The sequence below is a fragment of the Leptodactylus fuscus genome, chromosome 6 (assembly GCF_031893055.1).
Source record: "Leptodactylus fuscus isolate aLepFus1 chromosome 6, aLepFus1.hap2, whole genome shotgun sequence".
In the NCBI taxonomy this organism is placed as follows: Eukaryota; Metazoa; Chordata; class Amphibia; order Anura; family Leptodactylidae; genus Leptodactylus; species Leptodactylus fuscus.
In genome coordinates this window covers 184,416,821-184,430,235 of record NC_134270.1, presented here as the reverse complement: position 1 = coordinate 184,430,235, position 13,415 = coordinate 184,416,821, and the positions used below count along the sequence as shown (strand labels likewise).

Below are 13,415 nucleotides of genomic sequence, written 5' to 3'. Positions count from 1 at the left end.
GGGGGAGTGTACTGAGGAGGATATAATATTGTGTGTGGGGGGTGTACTGAGGAGCATATAATACAGTGTGTGTGTGATGTACTGAGGAGCATATAATACTGTGTGTGTGGGGGTGTACTGAGGAGCGTATAATATTGTGTGTGTGGGGTATACTGAGGAGCATATAATACTGTGTGTGTGGTGTGTACTGAGGAGCATATAATACTGTGTGTGGTGTACCGAGGAGCATATAATACTGTGTGGGGGGTGTACTGAGGAGCGTATAATATTGTGTGTGTGGTGTGTACTGAGGAGCATATAATACTGTGTGTGTGGGGTGTACTGAGGAGCATATAATACTGTGTGTGTGGGGTGTACTGAGGAGCATATAATACTGTGTGTGTGGGGTGCACTGAGGAGCATATAATACTGTGTGTCGGGGGTGTACTGAGGAGCATATAATACTGTGTGTGTGTGGTGTACTGAGGAGCATATAATACTGTGTGTGGAGTGTACTGAGGAGCATATAATACTGTGTGGGGGAGTGTATTGAGAAGCATATAATACTGTGTGGGGGAGTGTACTGAGGAGGATATAATATTGTGTGTGGGGGGTGTACTGAGGAGCATATAATACTGTGTGTGTGTGATGTACTGAGGAGCGTATAATACTGTGTGTGGGGGGGGTGTACTGAGGAGCGTATAATATTGTGTGTGTGGGGTATACTGAGGAGCATATAATACTGTGTGTGTGGGGTGTACTGAGGAACATATAATACTGTGTGTGTGGGGTGTACTGAGGAGCATATAATACTGTGTGTGTGGGGTGCACTGAGGAGCATATAATACTGTGTGTGTGGTGTGTTCTGAGGAGCATATAATACTGTGTGTGGTGTACCGAGGAGCATATAATACTGTGTGGGGGGTGTACTGAGGAGCGTATAATATTGTGTGTGTGGGGTGTACTGAGGAGCATATAATACTGTGTGTGTGGTGCACTGAGGAGCATATAATACTGTGTGTGGGGTGCACTGAGGAGCAAATAATACTGTGTATGGGGGGTGTACTGAAAAGCATATAGTACTGTGTGTGGGGGGTGTACTGAGGAGCATGTAATATTGTGTGTTTGGGGTGTACTGAGGAGCATGTAATATTGTGTGTTTGGGGTGTACTGAGGAGCGTATAATACTGTGTGTGTGTGTGTGTGGGAGCTACTGTGGAGCGAATAATACTGTGGAGCTGATAATCTAAAAAAGAAATTTATGCTATATTTCAGCCCTCAAATGGTCTGACAGACAGTGTACTGGCCCCCTGTTTAAAAAGTTTGAGCACCCCTGTTATAGATGATACTTATATAGGAAACTGAGGCCATCTAGTGGTGACTCCATTATTATAACGGCCAGAGGATGACATCTTGTGGCCAAACATTATAACTACTACTACTACATTATAATCTGAAATATTTAATCAAGTGAAATGAGGCTGCTCAGAAATGTCACCACAACATTAATACAATTGGTCCTTCCAGGTTTCCTTCCCCGGAGGTTTATTGTCCATTTCCCACTGACAGGGAACATCTGAAATTGTTTAGAAATAAACATGATGTAAGGGCGTTGCTGGAGGAACGATTCCCCAGCAGCTGCTGGTGATCCCTGGGGGGAGGGGCACGACAAGGCAGTGAGCCCTAAGCTGAGCACCCCAATGTCCCTGCCTAATTGCCTCACTGCCCTAGATGACAACTGGTCGACAAGCCCTTCCTAGGTATCTGTGTGATACAGAACGCAGACAAGACAAACAAAAACAAAGGGAGGTTGGCTAGCCAAGGGGTCAGTAACAACTGAGCGGCGCAGTACGGAATCAGAATCCGAGAGAGTAGCCAAAGGTAAATCCAGAGGTCAGGACAGGCCCATACACAGGGCTCGGCTGTCTGATGACTCGTGTCTGGGCTTCAGATTGTACTTTATAATGAGACCACTTAATAATTCAGAACGGAATTAGAAAAAAACTGCGTTTGCCTCATGTCCTCATGGCTTTTGTTGAAATGGTGTTCCTTTGCAGCCACAATGACATGTTGTGCTTACTCTCACTGTACATAGGAGGGTCTGTTCTTACATCTGTTGGGCCCTATAACTACAGATCACCAGGGCCCTCTCTTTGAGCCCCACCAGTCGTCAGACCATATAGATGTCACTTTACCATTTGCTCCTGGTCCTACCCCCTGACTGATGGCTATCACTGTCATTGTGTGACATGTTCCATGTGATGGGGTCTCTTTGTAGTTGTGTCCAGGGACTTTCTATTTGGTGCCCCATAAACATCTGATGTAGTTACTGAGGTTGCCCCCAGTCCCCAGCACTAGTTATGGCAGGCGGTGAAGAGCAGAAGAAGAAGAGTGCCGTAGCATGTACCCACCAAAGATCTGGCTATAATATGAGGGGGGGGGGGGGGGGATTGAGACGGATCTGGAGCTCCTGGACATAATGTTCATGGTCCCTTTGTGATCCCTGTAGCTATAACACACGTGGCCCAGGGTCACATAATCCCATAAATCAGTCATTCTCCCTGTGAGCCCCTTATGGCCGGTGGTCCTTGGGCAGTGTCCCGAGGTCCATATAGTCCTAGAATACTACACTACATACGTCATGCTCGGCCGAGCAGGAGAATTTCTAGTATTTCTAGTTTCTGCCTATTATTATTCCTTATCCATGTGACGGGGCGGAGATCAGGCCGGGTATAAAGGGCACAGAACCTGCCGCCCATCACAGTGCGGAGCCATCATGATCCTGATCCTCGGGCTGTTGGTGCTGGGCACAGGAGCTGCCGCAGGTAACCTCTCTCTATAGGGGAAGACATTATGGGATGGCTCCTTATATATTCCTAGGTCTTAGTTTTCTGGGGATTTTCTCAATGTTTTTGGCTTCTCTTGTCTCTTCTCAGAACTTCAGTGCACGGTGATCCCCGGGAACCTGAAGCAGGTGGACGCCGGCAATGGGGAGGTCTATGGGGTCAATTTTAATGACGACATCTTCAAGTGGGAAGGAAATGACTGGAAGCAGATCCCTGGCAAGCTGATCCACGTGACGGTCGGGGCGGCCGGGGTCTGGGGAGTCAACAAGGAGAACATCATCTTTAAATTACAGGGCAACACCTGGATGTCTGTATCAGGTAAGAGGACGCCTCGCAGGTCTGGTGCACCAGATTGCACACATGGTCGGCTCCAGTAACTTGCAGTGTAACACTTTGCTCCATGTCATGCTCAGATCGGTCCAGGAAGCCGCAAGATCTGGAATTGTCCTTTAGATCAATATCCTAAATTGTCCTCACCCCCTTTCCCTTCATTTCCCCCCAGGCCATCTATATTGCACATACACCACACTTACCCCTAGAGGGGGCTGTAGCCTCGTACTAGGGGAGAAGATTTAGATTCTTAGATATTGGACACCCTTTAACCCCTTCATCTCCCTATTTCGTTCTAACAATGACCTTTGATTTTGTCGCTATAGGTCGCCTGAAACAGATCGACGCCGGTGGCGATAAATTCCTGTCTGGAGCGAATGGAGCGGATGCGATTTTCTGTCTGAACCAGGATCAAACACTTTCTGGATCTGCTGCCTTGGCCTATACCCATATAGATGGGAGCCTGAAGTATTACAGCTGTGGTCTCTATGGGTGCTGGGGTGCAAATTACCTGAATAACATATACTACCGCCATGACGTGAGAGCCAATGCCTGCCTGGGAAGTCGGTGGCAGCAGATAGAGGGCAGTCTGGTCATGGTGGAGGTCGCTGCTGATGGATCTGTCTATGGCGTGAACTCCGAGGGAGATGTGTATAAAAGGTAAAAGCTTTGGAGTGTCTTATATATCACTGCCATACATAGAAGGAATGTAAACATGGCCGGGGCCCAGATATTAGTATCAGAGTCCGGACATTGGTCCTTGACCTCTACAATGTCTGCAAGTCATAAGAGTGTCCGTATTGTCAGGGAGGTGCAAAGAAAATAGAAAACCCCTGGACAACTCACACCCCAAGTACTTACCATTATATTAGTGTCATAATGATTCACATAATTCTGGCTACCTGCAACTCTATAGTCACCACTAGGAGGAGCTCACTACATACAGATTATACAGTCACCACTAGGAGGAGCTCACTACATACAGATTATACAGTCACAACTAGGAGGAGCTCACTACATACAGATTATACAGTCACCACTAGAGGGAGCTCACTACATACAGATTATACAGTCACCACTAGGGGGAGCTCACTACATACAGATTATACAGTCACCACTAGGAGGAGCTCACTACATACAGATTATACAGTCACCACTAGAGGGAGCTCACTACATACAGATTATACAGTCACAACTAGGAGGAGCTCACTACATACAGATTATACAGTCACCACTAGAGGGAGCTCACTACATACAGATTATACAGTCACCACTAGGAGGAGCTCACTACATACAGTATATACAGTCACCACTAGGAGGAGCTCACTACATACAGTATATACAGTCACCACTAGGAGGAGCTCACTACATACAGATTATACAGTCACCACTAGGAGGAGCTCACTACATACAGATTATACAGTCACCACTAGGAGGAGCTCACTACATACAGTATATACAGTCACCACTAGGAGGAGCTCACTACATACAGTATATACAGTCACCACTAGGGGGCACTCACTACATACAGATTATACAGTCACCACTAGGAGGAGCTCACTACATACAGATTATACAGTCACCACTAGGAGGAGCTCACTACATACAGATTATACAGTCACCACTAGGAGGAGCTCACTACATACAGATTATACAGTCACCACTAGAGGGAGCTCACTACATACAGATTATACAGTCACCACTAGGAGGAGCTCACTACATACAGATTATACAGTCACCACTAGAAGGAGCTCACTACATACAGATTATACAGTCACCACTAGGAGGAGCTCACTACATACAGATTATACAGTCACCACTAGGGGGAGCTCACTACATACAGATTATACAGTCACCACTAGGAGGAGCTCGCTACATACGGATTATACAGTCACCACTAGAGGAGCTCGCTACATACAGATTATACAGTCACCACTAAAGGAGCTCGCTACATACAGATCATACAGTCACCACTAGGGGGCGTCACTACATACAGATTATACAGTCACCACTAGGGGGAGTTTACTACATACAGATTACACAGTCACCACTAGGGGGAGCTCGCTACATACAGATTATAAAGTCACCACTAGGAGGAGCTCGCTACATACGGATTATACAGTCACCACTAGAGGAGCTCACTACATACAGATTATACAGTCACCACTAGGGGGAGCTCACTACATACAGATTATACAGTCACCACTAGGGGGAGCTCACTACATACAGATTATACAGTCACCACTAGGAGGAGCTCACTACATACAGATTATACAGTCACCACTAGGGGGAGCTCACTACATACAGGTTATACAGTCATCACTAGGGGGAGCTCACTACATACAGATTATACAGTCACCACTAGGGGGAGCTCACTACATACAGATTATACAGTCACCACTAGGGAGAGCTCACTACATACAGATTATACAGTCACCACTAAAGGAGCTCGCTACATACAGATTATACAGTCACCACTAGGGGGAGCTCACTACATACAGATTATACAGTCACCACTAGGGAGAGCTCACTACATACAGGTTATACAGTCACCACTAGGGGGAGCTCACTACATACAGATTATACAGTCACCACTAGGGAGAGCTCACTACATACAGATTATACAGTCACCACTAAAGGAGCTCGCTACATACAGATTATACAGTCACCACTAGGGGGAGCTCACTACATACAGATTATACAGTCACCACTAGAGGGAGCTCACTACATACAGATTATACAGTCACCACTAGGAGGAGCTCACTACATACAGATTATACAGTCACCACTAGAAGGAGCTCACTACATACAGATTATACAGTCACCACTAGGAGGAGCTCACTACATACAGATTATACAGTCACCACTAGGGGGAGCTCACTACATACAGATTATACAGTCACCACTAGGAGGAGCTCGCTACATACGGATTATACAGTCACCACTAGAGGAGCTCGCTACATACAGATTATACAGTCACCACTAAAGGGAGCTCACTACATACAGATTATACAGTCACTACTAGGGGGAGCTCACTACATACAGATTATACAGTCACTACTAGGGGGAGCTCACTACATACAGGTTATACAGTCATCACTAGGGGGAGCTCACTACATACAGGTTATACAGTCATCACTAGGGGGAGCTCACTACATACAGGTTATACAGTCACCACTAGGGGGAGCTCACTACATACAGATTATACAGTCACCACTAGGGAGAGCTCACTACATACAGATTATACAGTCACCACTAAAGGAGCTCGCTACATACAGATTATACAGTCACCACTAGGGGGAGCTCACTACATACAGATTATACAGTCACCACTAGGGAGAGCTCACTACATACAGATTATACAGTCACCACTAGGAGGAGCTCGCTACATACGGATTATACAGTCACCACTAGAGGAGCTCGCTACATACAGATTATACAGTCACCACTAAAGGGAGCTCACTACATACAGATTATACAGTCACTACTAGGGGGAGCTCACTACATACAGATTATACAGTCACTACTAGGGGGAGCTCACTACATACAGATTATACAGTCACTACTAGGGGGAGCTCACTACATACAGATTATACAGTCACCACTAGTGGGAGCTCACTACATACAGATTATACAGTCACCACTAGGGGGAGCTCACTACATACAGATTATACAGTCACCACTAGTGGGAGCTCACTACATACAGATTATACAGTCATCACTAGGGGGAGCTCACTACATACAGGTTATACAGTCATCACTAGGGGGAGCTCACTACATACAGGTTATACAGTCACCACTAGGGGGAGCTCACTACATACAGATTATACAGTCACCACTAGGGAGAGCTCACTACATACAGATTATACAGTCACCACTAAAGGAGCTCGCTACATACAGATTATACAGTCACCACTAGGGGGAGCTCACTACATACAGATTATACAGTCACCACTAGAGGGAGCTCACTACATACAGATTATACAGTCACCACTAGGAGGAGCTCACTACATACAGATTATACAGTCACCACTAGAAGGAGCTCACTACATACAGATTATACAGTCACCACTAGGGGGAGCTCGCTACATACAGATTATACAGTCACCACTAGGAGGAGCTCGCTACATACGGATTATACAGTCACCACTAGAGGAGCTCGCTACATACAGATTATACAGTCACCACTAAAGGGAGCTCACTACATACAGATTATACAGTCACTACTAGGGGGAGCTCACTACATACAGATTATACAGTCACTACTAGGGGGAGCTCACTACATACAGATTATACAGTCACCACTAGGGGGAGCTCACTACATACAGATTATACAGTCACCACTAGGGGGAGCTCACTACATACAGATTATACAGTCACCACTAGGAGGAGCTCACTACATACAGATTATACAGTCACCACTAGGAGGAGCTCACTACATACAGATTATACAGTCACCACTAGAGGGAGCTCACTACATACAGATTATACAGTCACCCCTAGGAGGAGCTCACTACATACAGATTATACAGTCACCACTAGGAGGAGCTCACTACATACAGATTATACAGTCACCACTAGGGGGAGCTCACTACATACAGATTATACAGTCACCACTAGAGGGAGCTCACTACATACAGATTATACAGTCACCACTAGGGGGAGCTCACTACATACAGATTATACAGTCACTACTAGGGGGAGCTCACTACATACAGATTATACAGTCACCACTAGGGGGAGCTCACTACATACAGATTATACAGTCACCACTAGGGGGAGCTCACTACATACAGATTATACAGTCACCACTAGGAGGAGCTCACTACATACAGATTATACAGTCACCACTAGGAGGAGCTCACTACATACAGATTATACAGTCACCACTAGGAGGAGCTCACTACATACAGATTATACAGTCACCACTAGGAGGAGCTCACTACATACAGATTATACAGTCACCCCTAGGAGGAGCTCACTACATACAGATTGTACAGAGCATACCTCAGTAACACCTCTCCATAGCTTGTCCTCCTCCTCCACACTTGCTGTACCGCCTACATCCTCTGTTGTCTTGCTCCTGACGCTTCCAATCCCGTGCATGTGCAGTATCGTTCCGTTCTGAGCGCCACTGTGCATGTGCGAGCGCCATTTTCTTGTAGCTACCTATAGAACTCAGTATATTACTCAGTGTGCTGTTCTATAGCGAGCTACAACAAAATTTTGCTTGGGCTTGCGCAGTAGCGCTCAGAACGTAATGTTACTGCGCATGCACGCACCAGGAGCGAGACAACAGAGGATATAGGTGGTACAGACTGAACATGCTCCGTCCGAAACTAACCTGGAGAACCCCACAAATATTCGAGAATGGAATCTCTCAAGGGTCTCTAATGTTGCCCCAGTGATTGGCCTGTATCGGTACGCCGCCATTGTAGACTGACTGTGTCCTCTCCATTTCAGAGAAGGGATCTCGGCTTCCAATCCTATCGGAACCTCCTGGACCAAGTTGGGTTTGTGTAACACTTACCGGCACGTATCTTATGACCTGGGGAACCTGTGGATGATCACTAAGACCGGAGACATCTACAAATGTAGAGTCAACGCCTCCGAAGACCCGACCGGGTAATGGCGTCCTTTGAGGACAGAACCAACTCGCAACGTTTTATGTCACAAAATACTTTAATTGGTTACAAGCAAAGAAAAAACTGAAAAAACATAATAAAAAATAATGAAACTTTAATCCAGTGGCTCTTTATGTAACATCCCCAATAATCTAGTGCAGGGGAGGGGGGAGCTGGTGCTTCTGGTGCTCCATCTACTGCTTGTACAGACGGAGGTAAGTGGAGTCACCAATGAGGACTCGTCATCTCCTTCCATCATCTCCTGCCCGTGGAGCCACCACCACACCTACAGATAGCACCAGCCTGGTCACAGCCCAATATGTCCCCCTTATCTATAGTATGGCGGCCACGTCTCCTAGAAGAGGCGCCCAAAAAACTCTGGGACAAGATGGCAACAGTCCCAAGCGTAGCAGATCGTACCCCTGAGGATCGCAACCTCTTTATATGTGACTGGTCATATCCTGAGGGACTGGGGCACCTGATGGAGGAGACAGTGGTCATGGGGGTGTGGTCACTTACATGAGGGTGTGGCTTCATGGCATGCAGCTATGACTGTTGGCAAGTATAAGCCAGAGAGGTTGCAGTTGCACATCCTGGTGGTTGAGCGGATACATTATAAGCAAGTAGTATCTCCATCAGGCCATCCATTGTACATTGTATTGTATAAGTTGACCTTTATCAGGGCCATTAACACTCTGGTAATACAAACAGACGGGAAGAAGATGATGGGAGAAATAAATGACACATGGGGCAAACTGTATAAATAGTGTGGGGAAGGTAGAAGCAGTGGTGCGGACCCAACCAGTCAGAGACAGGGACACAAATCTGGCAGCAAAGCGGTTTATTTAAGAGGAACAGCACTATAAATAATGTCCAACAAAATCCTGCTCGTCTGAGCACTAACTAAGCAGAAAATACTAACTGTACCTGGGGCTTACTACCAGCCACACGAATCAAGAAAAATAAACACTACCGTATGACAAGGCTCTCAGTGTCAGGACAGACCCAGCCAATTCCTCTCCTGCCGGGATCTGCCCTGAAGTGCCAGCTCTGCAGTCTTATGGCCCAGTATCGCGTCTATGACCCAGATCTGGGGCTGAGACCTACTCCAGACCCGCCCTGGACTGCACACAAGTCAGCAATCTGGGGCTGATATAGCGGGACTCCAGCCCTCTGCCTGTCACCTCCTCACATACCCCTTTGCTTGGACCTGTAGGGGCGGACACTTTTGACCCCCATACAATGGGTCCTGGATAGAGCACTGGCATTCCCCTGCAGCCGGCCTGTCCTGTATTACATAGTGCACTTAAAGTTTTGCAGGGTCAGAGACCTCCTGATGACTCCGGAGTTCCTCTCCTTAGTGTGACACATCCATGTTAGAGGGAAGTGATCAGTGACCGGCTTATAGTGTCGGCCCAGGAGGTTGTACCTTAGGGATACCCAGGCCCACGTATTGGCTGAGCCCTCCCTATTAGGTAGGTGACTTGTTGCTCTTCACCCCCCACCATTCTGGACAGCACTGCACCTAACCCTACATCAGAGGGGCCAGTCTGAACCACAAACTCTTTGGTAAAGTCAGGTGAGACCAAAATCGGCGCATGCGTGTTAGAGCCGCTTGTGTGTATTGTCGGCCAATCAGCTGATTCCTGTGACCTCCGGAGGACGGGGCAGTCACGTGCTGGGGGTAGTGTTAGGGAAAGCACAGGAGCATGTCATGGGAGACCCGCCCACATAGTGGTCCGCCATCATGAATATGTAAGAGAGAGGCGGGGCCAAGCTAATTACTGCAAGCTGAGGGTAAAAGGGGGCGAGAGGAGAAGAAGAGAAGGTGCAAGGAGAGATAATGGCGGCAGTGCAACGAAATACAGAGGCCGGAGCAATAAGGAATAAACCAGAGGAGAAATAGACAAAGGGGAGGAGAAGTAATGGGGAGATAAGGAGAAGCAAGAGTGTAAGAGAGGGGTGGAAAGAAACGAAACGAACAGGGAGAAGGAAAGAAAACAAAATAACAAATAAAAATAAAACAGGAACTAAATTTGGAAAAACTCTGACTGACCTATCCTGGTGCGACGTCCATGTTTGTGTAGCCTAATCTACCACCACTAGTATATACTGAGGACCCCCAGCAGACGTTACTACAGGACCTACCAGGTCCATGGCCATCTCTATATTGGGTAGGGGCTCCTGAGGTGGGACACGGGGCGGTTAGACGACACTCAGGGCAGGAGTTACAATACTCTTGGACATGTCTATCTACACCCGGATGTAGAATGCCTCTTTGGTCTTCTCGTACCCCAGGTGACCCCCTAACATATCTAACACCACCCTCTGATAGGGCCGGGGCACCAACAATTGTTCCATAAGTCGCTCACTTTATTTGCTTCCCCTTATACAGCAGGTCCTGGTTCATGGACATACAGGACACATAGGACATATAGGACACATAGGACATATAGGACACATAGGACATATAGGACACATAGGACATATAGGACACATAGGACATATAGGACACATAGGACACATCCTATTAATATTATAAATGTGAAAGTTTGTGAGTTTGGATGTTTGTGGCTTTGTGTGTTCGGATGTAGGACATATAGGACACATAGGACATATAGGACACATAGGACATATAGGACACATAGGACACAGGACATACAGGACATATAGGACATATAGGACACATAGGACATATAGGACACATAGGACATATAGGACACATAGGACACAGGACATACAGGACATATAGGACATATAGGACACATAGGACACAGGACATACAGGACATATAGGACACATAGGACATATAGGACACATAGGACATTTAGGACACATAGGACACATAGGACATATAGGACACATAGGACGTATAGGACATATAGGACATATAGGACACATAGGACATATAGGACACATAGGACATATAGGACACATAGGACACATAGGACACATAGGACACATAGGACATATGTCACCAACGAAGAGGAAGATGAGACTCCATGGACTGTTATTCCCCAAACCATCCACCCCACCCCCACCACTCACCCACCCGAGTCCAACTCCCCCCCCCCCACACACTTTACTAGCTTTGGCAATGCCAAATATCTATTTGGACGTGCCAATAAAGCTTTTTTGATTTGATGTGACATATAGGACACATAGGACACAGGACATACAGGACATATAGGACATATAGGACACATAGGACATATAGGACATATAGGACACATAGGACATACAGGACATACAGGACATATAGGACATATAGGACACATAGGACATATAGGACACATAGGACACAGGACATACAGGACATATAGGACATATAGGACACATAGGACATATAGGACACATAGGACACAGGACATATAGGACATATAGGACATATAGGACACATAGGACACAGGACATATAGGACATATAGGACACATAGGACATATAGGACACATAGGACACATAGGACACATAGGACACATAGGACATATAGGACATATAGGACATACAGGACATATAGGACACATAGGACATATAGGACATATAGGACACATAGGACATACAGGACATATAGGACATACAGGACATATAGGACACATAGGACACAGGACATACAGGACATATAGGACATATAGGACACATAGGACATATAGGACACATAGGACACAGGGCATACAGGACATATAGGACATATAGGACATATAGGACACATAGGACACAGGACATACAGGACATATAGGACATATAGGACATATAGGACACATAGGACACATAGGACACATAGGACATATAGGACACATAGGACATATAGGACACATAGGACACATAGGACACATAGGACATATAGGACACATAGGACATATAGGACACATAGGACACATAGGACACATAGGACATATAGGACACATAGGACATATAGGACACATAGGACACAGGACATACAGGACATATAGGACATATAGGACACATAGGACATATAGGACATATAGGACATACAGGACATATAGGACACATAGGACATACAGGACATATAGGACATACAGGACATATAGGACACATAGGACACAGGACATACAGGACATATAGGACATATAGGACACATAGGACATATAGGACACATAGGACACAGGGCATACAGGACATATAGGACATATAGGACATATAGGACACATAGGACACAGGACATACAGGACATATAGGACATATAGGACATATAGGACACATAGGACACATAGGACACATAGGACATATAGGACACATAGGACATATAGGACACATAGGACACATAGGACACATAGGACATATAGGACACATAGGACATATAGGACACATAGGACACATAGGACACATAGGACATATAGGACACATAGGACATATAGGACACATAGGACACAGGACATACAGGACATATAGGACATATAGGACACATAGGACATATAGGACATATAGGACATACAGGACATATAGGACACATAGGACATACAGGACATATAGGACATACAGGACATATAGGACACATAGGACATATAGGGGAGCCCCTTATCAGCCCCTCAAAAAGAAATACATTCTGAGTTAATATGAATGTAAGTAGACTGAGGAGGAGCTGACCCAGGTGCACCTCAATGTCCGACATCTCCAG

The 13,415-nt window shown here is 46.0% G+C and overlaps 1 protein-coding gene across 1 annotated transcript; it reads left to right on the top strand.

The window, feature by feature from the left end:
* The first annotated feature begins 2,707 nt into the window (after positions 1 to 2,707).
* On the top strand, positions 2,708 to 8,784 carry LOC142210226 (fish-egg lectin-like). Its single transcript, XM_075279250.1, has 4 exons — positions 2,708 to 2,804; positions 2,916 to 3,143; positions 3,482 to 3,815; positions 8,619 to 8,784. The coding sequence occupies exons 1-4, from the start codon at positions 2,756 to 2,758 to the stop codon at positions 8,782 to 8,784; spliced, it is 777 nt and encodes a 258-aa protein (XP_075135351.1). The 5' UTR covers positions 2,708 to 2,755.
* Positions 8,785 to 13,415: the final 4,631 nt, after the last annotated feature.